Below are 21,243 nucleotides of genomic sequence, written 5' to 3'. Positions count from 1 at the left end.
CGATCAATTTAAAAGCTGTTCAGAAGCCCTTAATTTTTCATAACAGTTGTTCATAAGTAGGTCAACACTGTCCTTTACACTTTTATCTAAATCGTATGTTTGAAAGAATTTAAAAATTAAATTTGTGACGCTGAAGCAATCCCCGATATATTTAATCAAAATAACATGGTTAATCATTTGTATAAAAATCTATAAAAATCTTTAAAAGATGCAAAATGTTATTCTTTACAACTTTGTAGAACATCATTTTCGTCTAGCTCTTCATCTTTTTTAGTTATTCGCTAAAAACCAAAGCCGTTACGGACGGCCGCGAGGAAATAGCTAAAGCAAGGCATAGCATTGTAGCGAAAAATACCTTGTTTTTGTCATTGAATTTTAGTATTATTTTATCTAAATACCACACGGGAAAATCTTGCAACTATTAGCCCAAAGTGTGGCCAACATATTGTAATCGGTGGTTTGTAAATAAATAATAATTTTAATACAAATAAATGAAGAAAACTGAACGCGCTTTTGCACGCTACGCCACGACCATCGCGACCAAAACACCGTCCGCTGCGGATGCGTTGCTTTCCACATGGACTCATTCACCGGCATTAAACATTCACCCGCAAGGATCGTGCAAGCGCCCGTACACTGCGAGGGCTAGCGTTGCTTTCCACATGGACGCCGTGATGGATTCCGACAGGATTCCACATGGACTCGAAAGCTTCCATATTCATCCGCCAGGATCGTGCATGCGCCCGTACGCTGCGAGCAATCCCGATGCGTTCCACATGGATTCCACATCGACCCGCGTCACGCCCCTAGGATCGTGCAGGCGCTCGTACGCTGTGTACACGCATGGTGTCTTTGAATGTGTTAGTGCGTATCGACGCGCGATCCCAACACGCATTCTCGCTTTAGCAGGATGATCGTTAGTTAGGTAGAGGGAGAAAGGACTAATTGGGATCGACAGCGTACCGTGTATATGCGTATGTGCACGTTTTTTATCTCACTTCGCCTGTAGGCCAGAACATAGCGGCAATAGTATTTATTAGCAGGCGTGGTTGAATTGCACATTGGGTTATAAATAAGCCTGCAAGCTTGCAGGCTATATACAAGCGTACATACGGCATACGCCCCGCCCCCTGTACCCGATTCCCCCACCCCCGCGAACGATCCACGAACGAGGCTTACTAAGTTGCTAGTAAGCCTTTAATAAGCCGGCTAATAAGCCTCGATGTCGTACGACTTTTGCCAAGTGGGGGGAATTTCCCCTCCATATTTCCCTTAAAACCAAATTTTTTACTTTCGAAATCAAGTTTACGCACAAAAAAGTGTACACACATCGCGCATTGTAAGAGTGTGCGTAAAAAAACGTGTTCTTCTCTCCCACTTTATTGCGAGAGAATGGTTATCAAATGCTGAGAGATTAACTGTCGTGCGGGGAATCCCACCTGATCGTCGCACGATCATCAGTCGTTTATTTTCGGCGCACCAATTTAGACGTAAGTTGCGTGACAGCGCATACGCAAGGTGTGATATTGTTAAAGTAACTTAAAAATTATCCCACAGTATCCCCTTTTAAGCGATGGAGAATAATTTGGTTAAAAGTATCTACGAAGCGATCACGATCGGTGATGAAACGATGCTGGGAAATTGCATAAAACAAGCGACCATCGATACCGTCTTGGAGTTCCGGCGTTCATACGGCGAATCTCCACTGCATTTGTGTGTGAAAATCGGCGGTGTGAGTCATCTCGGTGTAGTGCGTTGTTTATTGGCGAGCGGATTGTTTGATAGTACCACCGTCGATAGCGAAGGACAAACCGTTCTCCAGTGTGCTCTGGCTGAAGGTGGAGATAGTGAGTTGGTTGACGCTCTGATAAAAGTAGAAATTGATGGCCTGGATGATGCAACCGCTTGCTACAAGATGTTAAGACATGACTCATTGCAGATATTTAGAACTTTTCTTAATATCAAGAAGCTTAAGGAGGAAGAAGAATTCCAACACATAGCGAGTGCGTTAATTCAACTAAATGTAAAGAATGTGGTTTTGTCGGAAGATCTGCGTCACTTCATTCTGTGGAAACTGTCCGACTATGGTTTTCGGAAGCTGTCCGGCAACTGGTCCGGAACGAAGGATCCAAACGAATGGAAAAATCATATCGACGTTATAAGCGAATGTTGGAGTGTTATAAAGCTGCAGTATAATACCCGACTGTACGCGGATGTTGACGATCAGTTCCTGCATCGATTGCAAACCGTGCACAACCATCTGTATTTTCTAAAGCACAAACAATTCCTTGCTCATCTGCCAATGCAGGAAGCCATATTTTGTGTGGCCATATTTCTGTCCATCTATCGCAACCCGGAACAGTTTCAGGAGTATCGTCTAATGATTAACAAATGTCTGGTGATCGAGTTTGTACGCATGATAAGCGAACAGTTGGCAATAGTGAAAACGTATCTGGAACGAACCGAAACGGAACTGTTGTCGATAGTGAGAACAATTGAAATGTCTGGTACGGCAGATAAAAATAAACTGATCAAGGATCTGTTGATGAAAATGGAATCTTCCAATCTACCGAACAAAGCGCACGTGATCCAACAACTGAAGGGACGATCAGAAATGGATAGTACCGCTAGTAAGGATAGCCTTATCAAGGATATGCTAGATAAGGTGAAACGAATCGACAAACCGTGGACCGAAGAAATGACCGGAAAGGTAAAAGCGTTAGATAAAACGTACAGAGAGCAATTGATTGAGCAGATCGGGAAACGTTTGCGTCACGTATCTCATCCACAAAATGTAGTGAACCGGTTGATGGGCGATTGGAAAAAAGGAAAAGTGACCGAAACCATCGTCGCAGACATCGTGTCAGGTGAATCTTTTAATCTGGCTCATCTAATGCGTGGTAAAGATCGTCGCATCAAACGCAAGTTGCTTAAATGTTACAGCAAAACCAAGCAATACTACTCACTGCGCAAGACCTTGTTTTACTGTGGGAACATTGTACCGAATGCTAAAGAACGTACTCAATCCACTTACGTCGAAACGGCGTGTATGAAACGGACGGTGCAGGTATTCGGCGAAGCTTTCAAGAACACCACCAACTCTGCCAATATGCCTGGAAAGGCTGCAGACGCTTTGGGTACAATGCTGACCGAATTATTTCTCGTCATGAATAAATCCTTTCGAGAAGTGTTTTCGCACAGTATCTCCTTGAAGAAGCAGCTCTTACAAGAATCGTTCGATAGTCAGTTTTGCGACGGGCTCCGTTGGAACTTTGACATCGTCAGAATGACATTTCAAATACTGTATGTCGTTGCCGTAATGGTTGTAAAGCATTCGTTTTACGGTTATATGCGCCAGTGTAACACTTTCAGGGAGCTGCGATCGTTGGTACTCTACGTCGACGATATGGAAGCATTGGAAAAGTCGTACCTCACTTGCTACAACCAGGTGACGCAATATTTCGATAAAGTGAAATCCACGTGCGAGGAGTTAGAAAAGGAATCTGACAACAAAATTCCCGAGTTTGAGAACTTACACATGCATATGCGAGTAAAACAAAAGCTTGTAAAAAACTTCCACGAATGCCTCCTACAAAACAAAGTCTTTACATATAGTGATATACGCAGAGCATGTTTCTCTAGCGACGATTTGGCTGCCGTCCGAAGGTTGTTGGATTGGAAGCTTAACATGAAATGGACAAGCGATTTCTTCCAGGAGGTGCGCACATTCTGGAAATCTCATTACTTCGTATCGATGGAATCGATAGAATTTAAGAATCAACATTTGTTGAAGTATGATCCTGCCTTAATTACAAATCTTATGAGAGTTGGTTCTCTTCAGATGGATTGCGTCGAAGAATTCGAATACATAGAACACACTCGTCAGTTTACTCAGGATATCGAAATCCTGGACAAGATCGATGAGAAAGCGTTGCAGAATCTCAATGAACGTTTGAAATATTACTACAATGATATCTTCATCATCGACAGAAAATGGAAGGTACTGGAAACGTTCTGTAAGGAGCGTAAACTGTCCTGGAACAAGGAACTTTCCCGTGAGTTGATCAAACGTGATCTGGATCATTTACAGCAGCTGTACGACAATAGTCGCAATCAGTTGCTAGGAATTCTGAAAACGTATCGTCTAGATACTGTTGACGGATTGGTTACGCGGTTACACGAGCTTCCAACCCATATACTAAGTGCTATTGAATACATCCAACTGGAGCTTTGCGAGATGCTGAAAGCAGTCAATTACTTTGGCGATAGCTTCCATTACCTGATGAGTCGCATTCCTATGATACAGGGGAAAAACTATCGCAACTTATTGGCCCATGACGCCCTATCCTATAATCTGCTAACGGACAGCTCAATGGAGAAGATCGTAATTAATGCATTTGTGTTCTCCAACACCGAGTTAAAACTGTTCGGAAATACTGGTGCTAACAAGGCGCATATTAACGTTCCAACATTGTCCCACACGAATCACTGGGTTGATCTGCAGAAACAATTGCTGGAAGCATTCAAAAGAGAAGACGTCCAAGGGATGCACATGATAGGACAGGAAGGCGGAGAAGTGAAGGCACGATTTTGCTGTACGCGGAATGAATCATACCTGGCTTCGGCTTTCTTTCAACTTCCAGAGCTGATAACTCCTTCTAACACCGATGTGTCAATTGTAGAATACCTGAATCAATACTTTCCCGAATTTTTAGAGCGATTTAATGATCCAAGATACGATAGTACAAGTAACCGTGGTAATTGTTTGATATGGAAATGGATATTTGATTGGAAGGACGTTAAGGATCTCATTCAAAATCTGAATCTGTTCATCCTTCCGGAAAGGATCATTCACAACGATCAAGACCCTGTCGTCTTGAAAGAGCTTATTGTGCACGGTAACACATCAGGTGTTCGGGAGATAATACCGTACTTAAGCGTAAATTCCTATGTTTCGGACGTTTCTCACGCGTTATACAAAGCGTTACTTTACTGTGTGCGTTCGGTTGCAGATTTACTAATACAACGATTGGGCATACCTCGTCCAGGGTTGCTGTTCCTTGCCATTCTCTTGCACTGGAATGATTTCTTTACCACCATGATGGCTAAAGCTGATATTGAAGAGGATACACATATATATTTACTCATATCGGCCGTCATGTCGAGAAACTATACCGCCACGGTTTATCTACTGGAAAATGAAGCATTTACACACGTTATTCCCGACGTATTTCAGGAATGCTGTGAAATATCGGCTCGCATGGGTGACCAATCCATTTTGCAGTATTTCATAGAGTTGTGTCCTACTACATTGATTGCAAATAATAGTTTAGCTTCTAGCCTGCATCAGGCAGCATTATCGCAGCAGTGGCACTGTGTGCAGCTACTGCTGGAGCGTGATGTTCCGGTGGACACGATATATGACACGTACCCGCGACAGAAACAATGCACACTTCTTCTGCTTGTAAAGTACGGCCGATATCGACTACTTCGAAGAATCAAATCCATCAAGAACGAGTTGTTCGTTACGATTGCAAAACATCCCTTTACTGTGGCAGTACAAAACCGTATGACATCGGACAAAATGATCCGTTCACTGCGCGCATTAGGGTTCGATTGGCTCGATAGCTCAAAAACACTGCAAGCAGCGATTCGAGAAAAGAACAAGAATGTGTTTGAAACGATCCAGAAGCTTGTAAACGAGTGTTGTGCGGAAAATCCTTCCTCCGATCTTGATCACTTCCGACACGCGTTAATGGTGCTGCAGCGCTGGAAAATGATTTCATTCGTTGAGGAGTCAAAATCGTACGGATCTTCTTCGTTGTTTAGCGCTATACAAGCGCAAGATAAAGATATGGTACAAGAGTTGCTCAGCTGGGCGCGTGAAATGCGTACGATCGAGGAGCTAGGGATTCTTGGCAGTATTGTCTTTGAACGGGAGACAGTGTTCACCTGTTTCGGTAAAAGAAACAACGTGTCAAAGATGTGGAATACACGGGACAGCTGCGAAGATATGATCACCCGGATGGAAACCTGTGCAATGTTGGGTGAGATGATATGGCAACAGATTACGCTAAACGCTCAGTCCTCGACCCCGGTCACGTTCTACGTGTTAACTACAGAGGATGAACTCATCGAGCTTCCCAATTCAACTTTTGCTCTGCGTGACAAAGTGTCATTGGAAGAAAATTTAAAAGATTTCCTAACGTTTGTCAATGTCGCACTAAGCAACTTTACCATATTTTTTGCCAAGTTTTCTACGACCGATGGAACTACGAGGTATTTCTGGCAAATCGAGCAAATTAGCTGCATGTACGACATTCTTCCACCGTCACAAAAAGGCGTTGATTTAACTGATGTGGTCAATTACAAAAATTTGAATGGTGAAACTGCATTGCATGTATGTGTTTTGAAAAATTCACTCGAAATAGTAAAGCTCTTGGTGGAGAACGGGGCCAACCCACTGTTGGAGGATAAAACAGGCAAGTCTCCCATCACAATTTCGCTGGTGCACACACTGGACTATACACTAGCACGGTATCTGCTCGATGAGTGTGTTCGACGGGATCTACGCAATGAAAAGGGTTGTTCAGTGATGGAGGTATGTAATCCTATTTCTGGTGACAGATTGATACATAACGCCATAGCGGCAGGTCGACAAGATATCGTACAACGGTTATTGGAACTTCGCGTCGATGTGTCGGTGGTGAACGGTGCGGGTATTACACCAGTGCATTATGCTGCCGCCAATAATGTCTACAACAAGTGTCGTATAGTAAAAATGATTATTGAGTTCGAAAATCAATGCGAAGCCAGCTCGATAGACACCTTCGGACACGACGATGACACTTTAATACAATTTGCGGCACGAAGGAACTCACTGCAACTGATGCAGCTGGTATTGCAGTATAAACCCAACTTGACCTTGTGCCGTAATGGTACGACGGCGCTTTTCATGGCTATCGTACTCAAGCACATCGAGTGCGCCAAGTGTTTGGTTAAGCATGCGATCGAAAACAACATCCACGGAATCACACTAGCAGGAGATGATGATCTCGTCCTACTTTCATTGATCTGCAACGACTATGATCTATCGAAAATGCTGCTGGAGTATGAACTAGGGCACACATTAGAGCAGGTTGACGAGCGAGATCTACCTCGAATTAAATCCATTCTTGAAGGGTCAGTCCCCAAAATGAAAACCATTGCTGCTAAAGTAGCACTCCAAAATAAGTCAGAGCAGTTAGTAATGCCGGACATATCGGTATTTCGTGCAGTACAGATCCTACATTTAACTGAATCGTATAAATTTTTGATGATGTTGATGATACTCGCTATCAGGATCAGCTCTCCTGTAATCTATTCTTATGTCCTTGACGAGGTCCAGGTAAACCGTGTTATGGTAATCAATTAATTCACTTCACAATGAGGATCATATAGTATCATATAGATACATAATGTAGTCTGCTAGGCATTTCTTCGTTCGAGATTTCTCTGATCCGTTGTGACTGTTTTGCACGCTGGTTAGGTCATTAACGGTGTATTGCTCTATAGTCTGGGCCCCTATTGCTCGGATTCATATTGAGCGCTTAGAGCGAGGGCAGAGATCCTTCGCCAGGTTTGCGGTTCGCAAATTTCCGGGTGGTTCCTCTGTTGCCTTGCCTAACTATTATTATTATTATGAATCCAGGTGTCGTCTGCTCGGTATTGACTCAATCGAGAACCGCCGCCTTCAGGCACAATCGCCTTATTTGTTACTCGCTCTTGCTTGATTGTATTGATTCGCCAACGTTGCTCTCATCGATTCCTCAATATATTTCTTCCCAATATCTTCCTTCCGCTTCCGTCTAGGATTTCCTTTTTAATCCCTCCTGTCGTATTGACTATTAGTCTATTGTAGCTATTCTACTCTTGTAATATTAGTTTTATATTAACTTTAGCTTTACTTAAAGTATTACTATATGTAGCCGTACGGCAAACATACGTTATTTAATAATAGTAATAATTAACGGTCATCTTACTTAAAGACATCATTGGATAAGCATATTTGTGCACGTAAAATTGATGGAATATGCGGGTATAAGCATTTTATCCAAAACCTTCTCAGGAAGCAAGGAGATTTTAAATAATTTTATAAGAAGCTTTTTCTGTGCTATGGGCATATTTATACAAAATTTTACATTGATAAAAATAAATCACTTGTAACTACTTTGTTGTAAATTTTATAACCAAGCTGAAACTTTACTGTCTGTTGTTATTTTGAGAAAAGCATCAAACAGGGGAAATTTCTTCATTCTCGCTACCCCCGACTCCTAATTTTGAGCGCTCGTACGACAAACTCTCACCCCACCTCACATAGAAACGCTGGCATAATTAAATGCACAATCAGAAACTGCAAAAGTTGTTTTTTTCGTACACTTTCTTTTTCTTATTTTACAATTGAAATTAAATATTTTTAGTGTGCACAAGAAAAACACGAGTGTTTCGCTCGGTTTGCGCAACACGGCTGCCCCTCTTCTTATTGACCAATTCCTTCTTTACACCTATGATTTGCTTACGGTAACTGTACTACACGTGGGTCATATCAATGAAAATCCACGAGATAAAGACAAAATATGTGCTTGCCGGAAGCTCTGGCCGTGATAGGTTGAGCCTGTCAGACATTCGCGAGGAACTTGGGAAGCTATGCTACCATGTGACGATCGTATCTTCGGATATCAACCAAGGCAAAGAAATGTTACGGGAAATCGTGCCTTCACCCTGATACGTCCTTCAGTCCTCTATGACCACTAATCTCGTACATTACTGGCCTAAAACGCCTCAAGAGCGTTGGAATTTTCGAGCGGCGAGTGCGGAATTATCGAATTTCCTTTAACAGTATTTGTGAGCAGGACATACTCCTGGATTACCACGATTGGATTACCAATCTGAGCTGTGCTGCGAAGCAGACATGCTGACTAAAGCAAAGATCCGAATGATACGGTGGTCGGAGCACATTATGAGGATGCCGGACACATGTCCCACTAAGATGATGCTCATCAGCGATCCATTCGGCGCGAGACGTACGTAGAGAAACACATTGAGCTCGCTAGATCAAGTTGAGGTAAACGTGTCGAAGATTGGAACAAATTTCCGGGAAACGGATTTTTTGACTGGCCATTTCAGCGCAATCAACACGTGCTCAACCGTAAGTGAGCCAATGAAGATGAAGGAAAGTTTGATCGTGGAGCGACTGTTTCGGGTATTTCCCTTTAAACCAAAACTTTTCGCTCAAAATCGAGTTTACGCACAAAAAAGCGTACACACATCGCGCATTGTAAGAGTGTGCGTAAAAAACGTGTTCTTCTCTCCCACTTTATTGCGAGAGAATGGTTATCAAATGCTGAGAGATTAACTGTCGTACGGGGAATCCCACCTGATCGCCGTCTGATCCTCACAAGTCATTTGTTTGCTGCGCACCAATCTAGACGTAAGTTGCGTGACAGCGCATACGCAAGCTGTGATATTGTTAAAGTAACTTAAAAATTATCCCGCAGTGACCCCTCTTTAGCGATGGAGAATAATTTGGTTGAAACCATCTTCGAAGCGATCACGATCGGTGATGAAACGATGCTGGGAAATTGCATTAAACAAGCGACCATCGATACCGTCTTGGAGTTCCGGCGTTCATACGGCGAATCTCCGCTGCATTTGTGTGTGAAAATCGGCGGTGTGAGTCATCTCGGTGTAGTGCGTTGTTTATTGACAAGCGGATTGTTTGATAGCACCACCGTCGATAGCGAAGGACAAACTGTACTCGAGTGTGCTCTGGCGAATGGTGGAGACAGTGAATTGGTTGACGCTCTGATAAAAGTAGAAATTGATGGATTGGATGATGCAACCGCTTGCTACAAGATGTTAAGACATGACTCGTTGCAGATATTTAGAACTTTTCTTAATATCAAGAAGCTTAAGGAGGAGGAAGAATTCCAACACATAGCTAGTGCGTTAATTCAACTAAATGTAAAGAATGTGGTTCTGTCGGAAGATCTGCGTCACTTTGTGTTGTGGAAACTGTCCGACTATGGGTTTCGCAAGCTGTCCGGCAACTGGTCGGGAACGAAGGATCCAAACGAATGGAAAAATCATATCGACGTTATAAGCGAATGTTGGAGTGTGATAAAGCTGCAGTACAATACCCGACTGTACACGGATGTTGACGATCAATTCCTGCATCGACTGCAAACCGTGCACAACCATCTGTATTTTCTAAAGCACAAACAATTTCTTGCTCATCTTCCAATGCAGGAGGCCATATTTTGTGTGGCCATATTTCTGTCCATCTATCGCAACCCGGAACAGTTTCAGGAGTATCGTCTAATGATTAACAAATGTCTGGTGATCGAGTTTGTACGCATGATAAGCGAACAGTTGGCAATAGTGAAAACGTATCTGGAACGAACCGAAACGGAACTGTTGTCGATAGTGAGAACAATTGAAATGTCTGGTACGGCAGATAAAAATAAACTGATCAAGGATCTGTTGATGAAAATGGAATCTTCCAATCTACCGAACAAAGCGCACGTGATCCAACAACTGAAGGGACGATCAGAAATGGATAGTACCGCTAGTAAGGATAGCCTTATCAAGGATATGCTAGATAAGGTGAAACGAATCGACAAACCGTGGACCGAAGAAATGACCGGAAAGGTAAAAGCGTTAGATAAAACGTACAGAGAGCAATTGATTGAGCAGATCGGGAAACGTTTGCGTCACGTATCTCATCCACAAAATGTAGTGAACCGGTTGATGGGCGATTGGAAAAAAGGAAAAGTGACCGAAACCATCGTCGCAGACATCGTGTCAGGTGAATCTTTTAATCTGGCTCATCTAATGCGTGGTAAAGATCGTCGCATCAAACGCAAGTTGCTTAAATGTTACAGCAAAACCAAGCAATACTACTCACTGCACAAGACTGTTTTCTACTGCGAGAACATTGTACCGAACCCGAAAGAACGCACAAAATCCAATTTCGCCGAGATAGCGTGTATGAAACGGACGGTACAGGTATTTGGCGAAGCCATCAAGAACACCACCAACTCTGCCAATATGCCGGGAAAGGCTGCGGACGCTATGGGTACAATGCTGACCGAACTCTTCCCCATCATGAACAAATCCTTTCGGGAAGTGTTTTCGCACAGTATCTCCTTGAAGAAGCAACTTTTAGGAGAATCGTTCGATAAAACACTCTGTGACACATTTCGTTCAAACTTGGGCATGATGAGAATGGCATTTCAGCTGCTGTATGTCGTTACCGTCATGGTTGCCCGGCAATCGTTCTACGGTTATATGCGCCAGTGTGACACATTCAAGGAGTTGCGATCGTTGGTAGTGTACGCCGGTGATATGGAATCATTGGAACAGCGTCAGCTCGCTTGCTACAAACAGGTGACGCAGTATTTCGATGAAGCCAAAGCCACGTTCGAGGAGGTAGAAAAGGAACCTATCGGCGCAATGCCCACATTCCGGCACTTACAAAAACATCTACAAGTAAAACGTGATATTGTAAATAAATTGCGCGATTGCTTCAAGGAAAACGATAACTTTAACTATAGTGATATACGGAGAGCCTGTTTCTCTAGCGACGATTTGGCTGCCGTCCGAAGGTTGTTGGATTGGAAGCTAACGATGAGATGGGAAGGAGAATTCTTCCAGCAGGTGCGCACGTCCTGGCAAACTAATCACGTCGAATCATTGGCGGTAGAATGGAAGGATCAACGTTTGCTGAAGTACAATCCTTCCGTTGTTGCAGGCATTCTGAAGAATGGTTCTACAGCAATGGATTGCGTCGAAGACTTCGATTACATTTTGCATACGCGTCAGTTGACGCATGATCTCAAGATCGCGAACAAGATCGATGAAGAAGCGTTACAGCGTCTCAATAAACGCTTGAAGCCTTACTACAATGATATTTTCTTCATCGACAACAAATGGAAGGTGCTGGAAACGTTCTGCAAGGAGTGCAAACTGTCCTGGAACAAGGACCTTACCCGTGAGTTGGTCAAACGCGATCAGAACCATTTGCAGCAGCTGTATGACAAGAGTCGCAATCAGTTGCGATTAATTCTGGAAAGATTTGGTCTGCATACGGTTGACGGATTGGTTACGTTGTTGTATGGGCTTCCAACCCAAATGTTAAGCGCTATCGAACATATCCAGCTGGAGCTTTGCGAGATGCTGTACGCAGTCGGTTACTTTGGCGATAGTTTCCATTACATGAAGAGTCGCATCTCTATGATACAGGGGAAAAATTATCGCAATTTCTTGGCCCATGACGCCCTATCCTATAATCTGCTAACGGATAGCTCAATGGAGAAGATCGTAATTAATGCATTTGTGTTCTCCAACACCGAGATACAACTGTTCGGAAATACTGGTGCTAACAAGGTGAATATTAACGTTCCGACATTGGCCCAAACGAATCACTGGGTTGATCTGCAGAAACAATTGCTGGAAGCATTCAAAACGAAAAACATCCAAGGGATGCACACGATCGGACAGGAAGGTGCAGAAATGAAGGCACGATTTTGCTGTACGCGGAATGAATCCTACCTGGCTCCGACCTTCTTTCAGCTACCAGAACTGATAAACCCTTGCAACGCTGATGTGCCACTTGTAGAATACCTGAATCAATATTTTCCTGATTTTTCAGAAGTATGTAAAGATCCTGAATATCAAGTATCGATGGCATTAAAATTGCGCGACTTTCAGGCAGCCTACGATCGTACAATAGCCCGTGGTGATCGTTTGATACGCGACGAGATGTTTGACTGGGAGGAGCTTATGGCTCACGTTCGCAAAACGGACCTGTTCGTCCATCTGGTAGCGGTCGTCAATAGGGGCGCCATTTTGCGAAAGCTTATCGAGCACGGTAACGTAGCAGGTGTTCGGGAGATACTGCCATACTTTGAAGCTTTCCATACTGCGAACGATCGTGGCCCGTTGGGCGATGCGTTATATTACTGTGTTCGTTCGATTGCAGACTTGCTACTAGCACGATCCACGGTACCTCATCCAGCGATACTGTTGCTTGCCATCATCGTACACTGGAATGATATCTTCGTCAACATGATGGCAAAAGCGGACATTGAAAGTAATACATTCAAATTTCTGCTCAAAACAACTGTTCAGGCGAGAAACTATACCGCAGCGGTATATCTGCTGGAAAATGAAGCATTTAGACATTTTATTCCTGACGCATTCGTGGCATGCAGTGAAAAAGCAGCTCGTATGGGTGACCAATCCATTTTACAGCATTTGCTAGTGCGGTGTCCTGCTACAGCGATTGCATCAAATATCAATTTAGCTTATATCCTGCATCAGGCAGTATTAATGCAGCAGTGGCACTGTGTGCAGCTACTGATGGACCGTGGTGATGTTCCGGTAGACGTGATGTATCCAGACTACCCGCAGTCGAATCAATGCACATTTCTTCTGCTCGTAAAGTATGGCCTATGTCGACTGCTGCGTAAGATCAAATCCATCAAGCACGTGTTGTTCGTTACGATTGCAAAACATCCCTTTACTGTTGCAGTACAAAACCGTATGATATCGGACAAAATGATCCGTTCACTGTGCACATTAGGGTTCGATTGGCTCGATAGCTCAACAACACTGCAAGCAGCGATTCGAGAAAAGAACAAGAATGTGTTTGAAACGATCCAGAAGCTTGTAAACGAGCGTTGTGCGGAAAATCCTTCCTCCGATCTTGATCACTTCCGACACGCGTTAATGGTGCTGCAGCGCTGGAAAATGATCTCATTCGTTGAGGAGTCAAAATCGTACGGATCTTCTTCGTTGTTTAGCGCTTTACAAGCGCAAGATAAAGATATGGTACAAGAGTTGCTCAGCTGGGCGCGTCAAATGCGTACGATCGAGGAGTTAGGCATTCTTGGCGGTATCGTCTTTGAACGGGACACAGTGTTCACCTGTTTCGGTAAAAGAAACAACGTGTCAAAGATGTGGAATACACGGGACAGCTGCGAAGATATGATCACCCGGATGGAAACCTGTGCAATGTTGGGTGAGATGATATGGCAACAGATTACGCTAAACGCTCAGTCCTCGACCCCGGTCACGTGCTACGTGTTAACTACAGAGGATGAACTCATCGAGCTTCCCAATTCAACTTTTGCTCTGCGTGACAAAGTGTCATTGGAAGAAAATTTAAAAGATTTCCTAACGTTTGTCAACGTCGCACTAAGCAACTTTACCATATTATTTGCCAAGTTTTCTACGGCCGATGGAGCTACGAGGTATTTCTGGCAAGTCGAACAAATTAGCTGCATGTATGACATTCTTCCCCCATCAGAAAAAGGCGTTGATTTAACTGATATGGTCAACTACAGAGATTGGAAAGGTGAAACTCCGTTGCACCACTGCTTTCCGAAAGACACACTCGAAATGGTAAAGCTCTTGGTGGAGAATGGTGCCAATACATTATTGGCAGATCATACCGGTATGACCGCACTTCATGTTTCTCTGCTAAACTCACAAGACTACGCTGTATCAAAGTATCTGCTCGATGAGTGTGTTCGACGGGATTTACGCAACGAAAAGGGTTATTCCGCGCTGGAAATCGACGATGGTGTTATTGGCAATAGATTGATACATGTCGCCATAATGGCAGGTCGACAAGATGTAGTTGAAAGGTTGCTGCAGCTTCGAGTTGATGTGTCGGTAGTAAACAGTATGGGTGTAACACCAGCGCATCTTGCTGCCGGTCTTAACATCAATAACAAGTGTCGTATAATAAAAATGATTCTTGATTACGACGCCAGCTCGATAGACACGTTCGACAACGACAATGATAACTTAATACAACGAGCGGCACGAAGCAATTCGTTGGAATTGGTGCAGCTGGTACTGCAGTATAAACCCAACTTAACATTGTGCCGTGACGGCATGACAGTGCTTTTTATGGCTCTCCTGCTAAAGCACACTGAATCTGCCAAATGTTTGCTGAACTATGCGATCGAAAACAACATTCAGGGGATCACACTAGCAGGAGATGACGATCTCGTCTTACTTTCATTGCTCTGCAACGACTACGATCTCTCAAAAATGCTGCTGGAGTATGAGCTAGGACACACATTACAGGAGGTTGACGAGCGTGATCTACCTCGAATTAAATCCATCCTTGAGGGGTCAGTACCCAGAATGCCGGAAATACCGATAGCACGAGTAGTGCAGGCGCAAGGATTCAGCGAATCGGAAAATTTTCTGCAAGAATTGCTGATACTTGCTACCTCGATTACAGATCGATAACGATTATTCCACTCGCATGATAATTAAGAAGAATATATTGGGATATACGGTAATAGATGGATATTTTATCTAAAAAATCTCTTTTATACTTGCTCGGTTAGAACTGTCTCCCAGGCCTTCGAACCTCTCAGGGAACCTCTCTGGACGCAAAGAAATTTAAACTGCTTTTACAGGCAGCTTTGCCTGTGCATTTAACATATTGATACATAATATAATCAACTTTATAAATAAATGATTACTTATCATTCTGTTGCAAATTTCACTATCAAGCGGTAACTGCAATTAATTGGAGAAAAATATGAGAACTGCAAAACCAGCATGATTGGGTAAGACATAGATGCATCACACAAAACTGAGCAAGATCTGGTACGTCAACGAAATGGCCACATAAGAACGAACCAAATATCTACACATAGTGTCAACAACACTGGCCCACTAGAGAAAACACACTTCACATGCAATCGATAGCTTCCGAAACACCGTAACTCAACACGGAATTTCAGCTGCCGGATGCAACAACACAGAACCGACTGGCGATCGAGATGAGTTTCCATTCGAAACAGTGAACATCCGAACGTAATTTCTCACTGTACAACACACAACACGCTTTTTACATTCACTCAACAGCGCGATGTTGGATCGCTGTTGACCACAGTAGCAGTAAACTTATATTCTGACCACATAACTCTCACGCTTGTGTGTGTGTGTTTGCACAGGAATTGTACAGCCACCGCTTAATCCTGCAGCTTCAGCACCTGGGCGGCTTCCTTCTTCTGGGCTTCACGTTTTTTGCTCGAAATTTGTGCCGCGATACGGTCCAGATCACGCTGGCCTTGGCTGGAGAGCTTGCGGCCACCGTCGGCATGCCTTTCAATCAGCTTAATCGCTTCCAGGGCTTGGACAGCCTTGCGGGTGGTACTACCATCGGCACGGCAGAAGTGCGACGGTCGCACACCGTTACGCTGGCGTCCTCCGTAAATGCGGCAGATCGAACCGATACCGGCCGGGCTGTGGTGGTACAGGCGGCGCAGAATCGAAGCACAACGCACGTAGAACCAGTCCGGATCCGATGGTGCCAGTTCCTTAAACTTGGCAGTCTTGATCAGATCCACGTACTCCGGAACCTTCAGCTTTCCAGACCTGTTTGTAGAACGAGACGCACATACGTCATCGGTTGCCTACAATTGAACAAACCGCACTCAGTACTTACTTCTTGAGGAAAAGGGCTACACCCTCAACCACTTTGTCTTGATCGACGTCCTTCACAGTGATTCCAGGCATCTAAAAAGAAGTGAAACAACACATTATGCATTAAGGACAGGTAAATCACATCCTTCTGTGTTCCATCACAACACAACACCAGCGAGGCCACATAACCTTCCGCTGGTACTCATTACACGGCATTTAACACCGGCTGCATCTAATAACTGCCGTAATTACTCTTGAAATGCATTCATTAACAAGTGTGGTCACTGTTCCACGCGGTGAACCAATGAAAATCGACTTATTTTATAACATTTACAACACTTTTTCCAGCGAATTAACCACCAACGTACCTTTCACTTGCAAGCGCAACCGGAAAAAGAGATCGAAAGAAGCTAATATGGCGACACGTTTGACGTGTGTCAGATGAAATGCGGCATTTGACGTTTCGTCAACATCCGGAAAGTGCTGCACGGTGTAACCCTCAATAGCTCAGTCCATAGATTTCTTTATAATTAATTTAATTTCAATTTCAAATATGCTATTTTATGCTCTTTAAACACATTTTTATTTCGTCTGTAGGACTGCATCAAATTCACACCACCAGTGTTTAAATTCCTCCACTTTCTGTGCCGGATTCATCTCTTTGCGAGGTTTGCGCCAGTCTCTTGTGTCTAAACCAAGAATTCCGGCTATTGTTTCCTGGAAAAAAATTAACAATTACAATAACTTTTACCAACACTCAATATATGTACCTGTCGAGTATATTTACCGTCGCAAACGTAACCGGGAACATTTCCTGATCTTCGATCACGTGTGCAAATCCGTTTTCCATGTTGAAGTTTACCCAAAAGTATGGCAAACCCTTCGGAATCGTACGTCTCACGTTAAAACCGTCCACGTTGTGGAGCTTCTTGTTCATTGCCCACTCTGTTTCCGATTCCAGAATGGCTTTTTTGAAATAAAACGGAGCCATCTCGTAATCCTTTGCCGGTACGCACTGGATGTACATGTGAGGATTACGGTTCAGATAGCGGACGGTTTCGAAGAAGACTACCTCCATTTGGTGCTTGCGAAACATTCGAACCAATGTCTTGCACACGTCGACTATTTCCTGATGTACATCTTCATCCACCTGCGTTAAGCACGGGTAGTGGCCAACAGGCACAATGAAACAGTGTTTCGGTTGCAAGGCACGCCACGTTGGAATGGACAGGTACACATTTTTGCCCATCGAAATTAGCTGCTCGTGTCCAAACTTGGCAGAATTCAGACAACGTTCACAATCGGCCTGTGCTTTGCTCATTCGATTCATATCACGCACTGTACGTTCCTCGATCGCATCCATATCGCCCATCGACGAGGAAGCCTTTTGATGGTCAAATATATTTTCCAATCGTTTGCCATCGCCCATCTTGGAGGAAACTTTAAAGAACTGTGCATCCATGTTGTCGTTCTCGTGACGCTCGGAACTAAATTTATCAGACAGAGCGGGTCCGGGTGGTAGATTTTGCTGGTACCGTTTTTGTTTTTTAGAATTAACCTTCTGTGAATCGTTACCCGTAACGTACGTAACGGTGTCTTCCGTACTTTTTCTTCGTTTGTGCGCATTGTCTTCGTGTTGCTTTTTCTTGGCATGCATTTCATTACGATAAGCTTTGGCTTTCTCTAACTTTAGCTTCAAGTTTTCCGCCTGTGCTGTATTGCCAAGCAACTCTGCTTTAATTATTTTAGCTCCAAGCTCATTTAGCTGCTCGTCTGTTAAGAACTCTTCGTTATGCTGTCCGGCATTAGTTACACTTTCGGTTGTTTTTTCGATTTTCACTTCACTTTGTCGTTGTGACGGTTCTTGTTTTTCTTTAGCTGATTTTTTCCATCCAGCACTGCTAGTCCGGTTCTGTTGCTGGTGCCCTTCTGCCGTGCGGTGATATCGATAACCATCGTCACTGTTTTCATCATCGTTTGCCGGTTTGCGAAAGCTGGGCAACCCTGTGCCTCCATTTCTCCAGTGCGGATTCAGCTCACGAACACTAGTTTTGGGATCGTACTGTTCGGAGGTCGGATTTTTCTTGTCCTCTTTTTTCGGTTCCTTGCTGTAAGTCGGAATCAGCATGCTATTCATCCAATCTTCCCGCTCAAGCTTTCCTTCAGTCATCGGTTGTGGCACCTCTTTGTTGTCCTGGTATTGGTCCACTTTAGCAGACAAAGCTTCCACCCATTCATCGCTTTCGCTTCCCGAACTGGATGACGACGAGCGCGTACGGCGGTGGCGTTTATGCTTTTTTTCTTTCTTGTGTTTTTTCTCCTTTTTAGACTTTTTGGACTTTTTCTCCCTTTTCTTATGTTTCCTTGGCTTGCGTTCTAGTTCGCTATCGGAGGTAGAAGAACCCATTTCTAATCAGAACTGGCTGAATCCTAAAATAATAAATTGAATTAAAATTGCATTCCTGATTGCGATTGTAAATACAGTTGTTGTCGTTAAAACAGTGCTTTACTGTGTTGTGATTTTCTATTAAAGGCAAATTAGGTAAAACACTACCTATAGGAAAAACGTATAATTATCCACAAGCAAAGCGGTAAGCACAGCCTTAGATGCCGATGAAATTGTTTGTTTTGATTGCTGTTTTGTTTTCCATTTCCAAATATCATGACCCATGTAACAAAAATTAGCTTAGCTGACGGAAGTTGATACTTCGCAGACATCACCCACTTGGCAGAAATCGCATGAGAGGGGGGAAATTTCTTCATTCTCGCTACCCCTGACCCTCACTTTCGAGCGATCGTGCGACAAACTCTCACTCCACCACCCTACCTCACTCACACACGCTCCCATATTCTATGTAATCCCTCACCGCAACCTGCGTCACCAACCCACCCCACACCTGAACGGTCCCATACTCGAAGTGTTAGGTTGGACATAGACGAAGCGAGATTTACGCGGATCGAGTAATACGCGGGTGTCAATTTTGGTATAACGTCGGTCAAACAGGCGAGTAAACCGCGCCTCGTGTATGGACCAAACCGCGTACGCAGTGCCAATAGCTTAAGAAAATCTATTTACTGCAGCTATAAACCTACTCTTTTTGTTGTAGTTTTTAGTCCTTGTAGCGAAATCTTTATGTTTTGGTTCTTCTTAACCAGAAAATCATCAACAAAATTGTAAACAACTCTTTATGTCATCGATCTCGCTACCGAGTAAACGCAGAGTTGCTGCACTTCAACAACTCTGCGGAAACGCGGGCGCGATAGCAGGCGCGGCAAATTTGACACCTGAACTGGGCTAAATCTGGTATAAACTAGCCGCGTATTACTCGATCCGCGTAAATCTCGCTTCGTCTATTTCCAACCTTAGACAATTTTGGTTCCACACTTTGAAGCCTGTCGAGGAGTGTGGCACTATATTGTTTTTCGCTGTCTCCTTTCTTTCACTGCAAAATTGCTTTTGCCCTGTCTTTCGCGTATTCATATGAGTTTGGCCTTTGCTGGAGGCGGAGGTGTGTGCGCAAGCGTTATCGTGTTTTGTGAAGTGATACTTTGCTCCGGTAAGTAATGTGAAAACTAGGGATTGTGATTAGTGAATTAATTATAATCCATGTGTTTTGTGCGTAGTGAATCCCATCGAGTCGATCAGCTGATGGAAAGAGTTTGGCCGTGAAGCGGAAAGAGTGAAGCCGGAGTTAAACCGCAGGATGGCAGGACAAACCACATCGGAGAGAGTGCTGAATATTCGACGTCTTGAGAGGTACGCATTTTAACACTCGAAATGAGTTAAAGAAAAAAACAAAGTGTAAAGTTTTCTCATGTGTCTCCGTTTTTTTTCTTCTATATATTTATAGAAACCACTGACGAACCCCATCCGACCGTCCGCTTCGCAGAACGCCGGCAGTTTTTTACCAGATCGTCCAGCGAACGCTTGCGCATGATGAGCGTATGAGCAATAAAAAAAGGAATCGAATGTATTTCCTGGTAATTATTTCGTTCACTGTCGTGCTGTGCTCGGGACGAGGGTGTCCCGAATGAAGCAATAGGAAAGAAAGGGAAAGCGAGAAAGAGCAAAAAAACTAAGGAAAGGAACGGGACACACTGAAGCTTATTAGGCTACCAACGCTTATTATAAATTAGCCTGCAAGTTTGCAGGCTATATACAAGCGTACATACGGCATACGCCCCGCCCCCTGTACCCGATTCCCCCACTCCCGCGAACGATCCACGAACAAGGCTATCTAAGTTGCTAGATAGCCTTTAATAAGCCGGCTAATTAGCCTTGATGTCGTACGACTTTTGCCAAGTGGGCATTTGAGTATCACGCAACAATATTTAAAATAGAAAATCTCAATTTATCGTACTATGTTCCGTGCAACGCTTAATTATACGTAAAGCTCAGAAATGATGATTTTAAATGTGACATTTAAATTTCAAAGTCGATACAAAATTCATGAAAAATAACGAGGGTTTCGACGAAGTGAATGCTGGAACAAAAAATTCATGCTGTTACAACAGTAAACCGCAAAGTAAAATAAAAGCATACGCTTAACAAAATCCCAGAAAAAAACATTATGTTACTCTGTGGGGTGACAAACACGGAGTGTTACTATGCCGTTCGAATCGAAAGCACGAAGGTGCGTCGATGTTTTAGGAGATTCTCGCGTCCGTTTCTTCTGTCTTAAGAATTCAGTCAAACGTACAGTGTACAATAGGCGCTATAGCTAAAGAAATTCCTTTTAATTCCACTGT

General features: G+C 43.6%; 4 protein-coding genes across 6 annotated transcripts; 2 read left to right on the top strand and 2 right to left on the bottom strand.

The window, feature by feature from the left end:
* The first annotated feature begins 1,123 nt into the window (after positions 1–1,123).
* Positions 1,124–15,568, top strand: LOC125771236 (uncharacterized). Of its 2 annotated transcripts, none has more exons than XM_049441637.1 (2): positions 1,124–1,490; positions 9,537–15,568. In XM_049441637.1, the coding sequence occupies exon 2, from the start codon at positions 9,553–9,555 to the stop codon at positions 15,304–15,306; it is 5,754 nt and encodes a 1,917-aa protein (XP_049297594.1). In that variant the 5' UTR covers positions 1,124–1,490; positions 9,537–9,552; the 3' UTR covers positions 15,307–15,568. The 2 variants fall into 2 exon arrangements, with proteins under 2 accessions (XP_049297594.1, XP_049297593.1); XM_049441636.1 differs by lacking the exon at positions 1,124–1,490 and adding an exon at positions 9,385–9,469.
* On the top strand, positions 1,532–8,151 carry LOC125771235 (uncharacterized). Its single transcript, XM_049441635.1, has one exon. It carries the CDS (start codon positions 1,574–1,576, stop codon positions 7,412–7,414), a length of 5,841 nt encoding a protein of 1,946 aa, XP_049297592.1. The 5' UTR covers positions 1,532–1,573; the 3' UTR covers positions 7,415–8,151.
* A 345-nt stretch (positions 15,569–15,913) lies between the features above and the next one.
* On the bottom strand, positions 15,914–16,949 carry LOC125771241 (40S ribosomal protein S19a). The gene is made up of 3 exons (XM_049441648.1): positions 16,863–16,949; positions 16,517–16,587; positions 15,914–16,446 (listed from the first exon to the last, which is right to left on the bottom strand). Exons 2-3 carry the CDS (start codon positions 16,585–16,587, stop codon positions 16,041–16,043), a joined length of 477 nt encoding a protein of 158 aa, XP_049297605.1. The 5' UTR covers positions 16,863–16,949; the 3' UTR covers positions 15,914–16,040.
* Positions 16,950–17,051: 102 nt separating this feature from the next.
* LOC125771237 (CWF19-like protein 2 homolog) lies at positions 17,052–19,178 on the bottom strand. 2 transcript variants are annotated; one of them, XM_049441639.1, is made up of 3 exons: positions 19,049–19,178; positions 17,282–18,924; positions 17,052–17,211 (listed from the first exon to the last, which is right to left on the bottom strand). In XM_049441639.1, exons 2-3 carry the CDS (start codon positions 18,899–18,901, stop codon positions 17,077–17,079), a joined length of 1,755 nt encoding a protein of 584 aa, XP_049297596.1. In that variant the 5' UTR covers positions 18,902–18,924; positions 19,049–19,178; the 3' UTR covers positions 17,052–17,076. The 2 variants fall into 2 exon arrangements, with proteins under 2 accessions (XP_049297596.1, XP_049297597.1); XM_049441640.1 differs by having other exon boundaries at positions 19,005–19,162.
* Between the last annotated feature and the right edge of the window lie 2,065 nt (positions 19,179–21,243).

This window comes from Anopheles funestus, chromosome 3RL (assembly GCF_943734845.2).
Source record: "Anopheles funestus chromosome 3RL, idAnoFuneDA-416_04, whole genome shotgun sequence".
In the NCBI taxonomy this organism is placed as follows: Eukaryota; Metazoa; Arthropoda; class Insecta; order Diptera; family Culicidae; genus Anopheles; species Anopheles funestus.
This window is presented reverse-complemented; position numbering and strand designations above follow the sequence as displayed.

Excerpts from the sequence above, each read along its gene's own strand:
- LOC125771241 (XM_049441648.1), bottom strand. The coding sequence starts at position 16,587 with ATGCCTGGAATCACTGTGAAGGACGTCGATCAAGACAAAGTGGTTGAG. Across the intron at positions 16,447-16,516 it reads GTAGCCCTTTTCCTCAAGAA|GTCTGGAAAGCTGAAGGTTC; the intron begins GTAAGTACTGAG and ends TTCTACAAACAG.
- LOC125771236 (XM_049441637.1), top strand. The coding sequence starts at position 9,553 with ATGGAGAATAATTTGGTTGAAACCATCTTCGAAGCGATCACGATCGGT.
- LOC125771235 (XM_049441635.1), top strand. The coding sequence starts at position 1,574 with ATGGAGAATAATTTGGTTAAAAGTATCTACGAAGCGATCACGATCGGT.
- LOC125771237 (XM_049441639.1), bottom strand. The coding sequence starts at position 18,901 with ATGGGTTCTTCTACCTCCGATAGCGAACTAGAACGCAAGCCAAGGAAA. Across the intron at positions 17,212-17,281 it reads TCCCGGTTACGTTTGCGACG|GAAACAATAGCCGGAATTCT; the intron begins GTAAATATACTC and ends ATTTTTTTCCAG.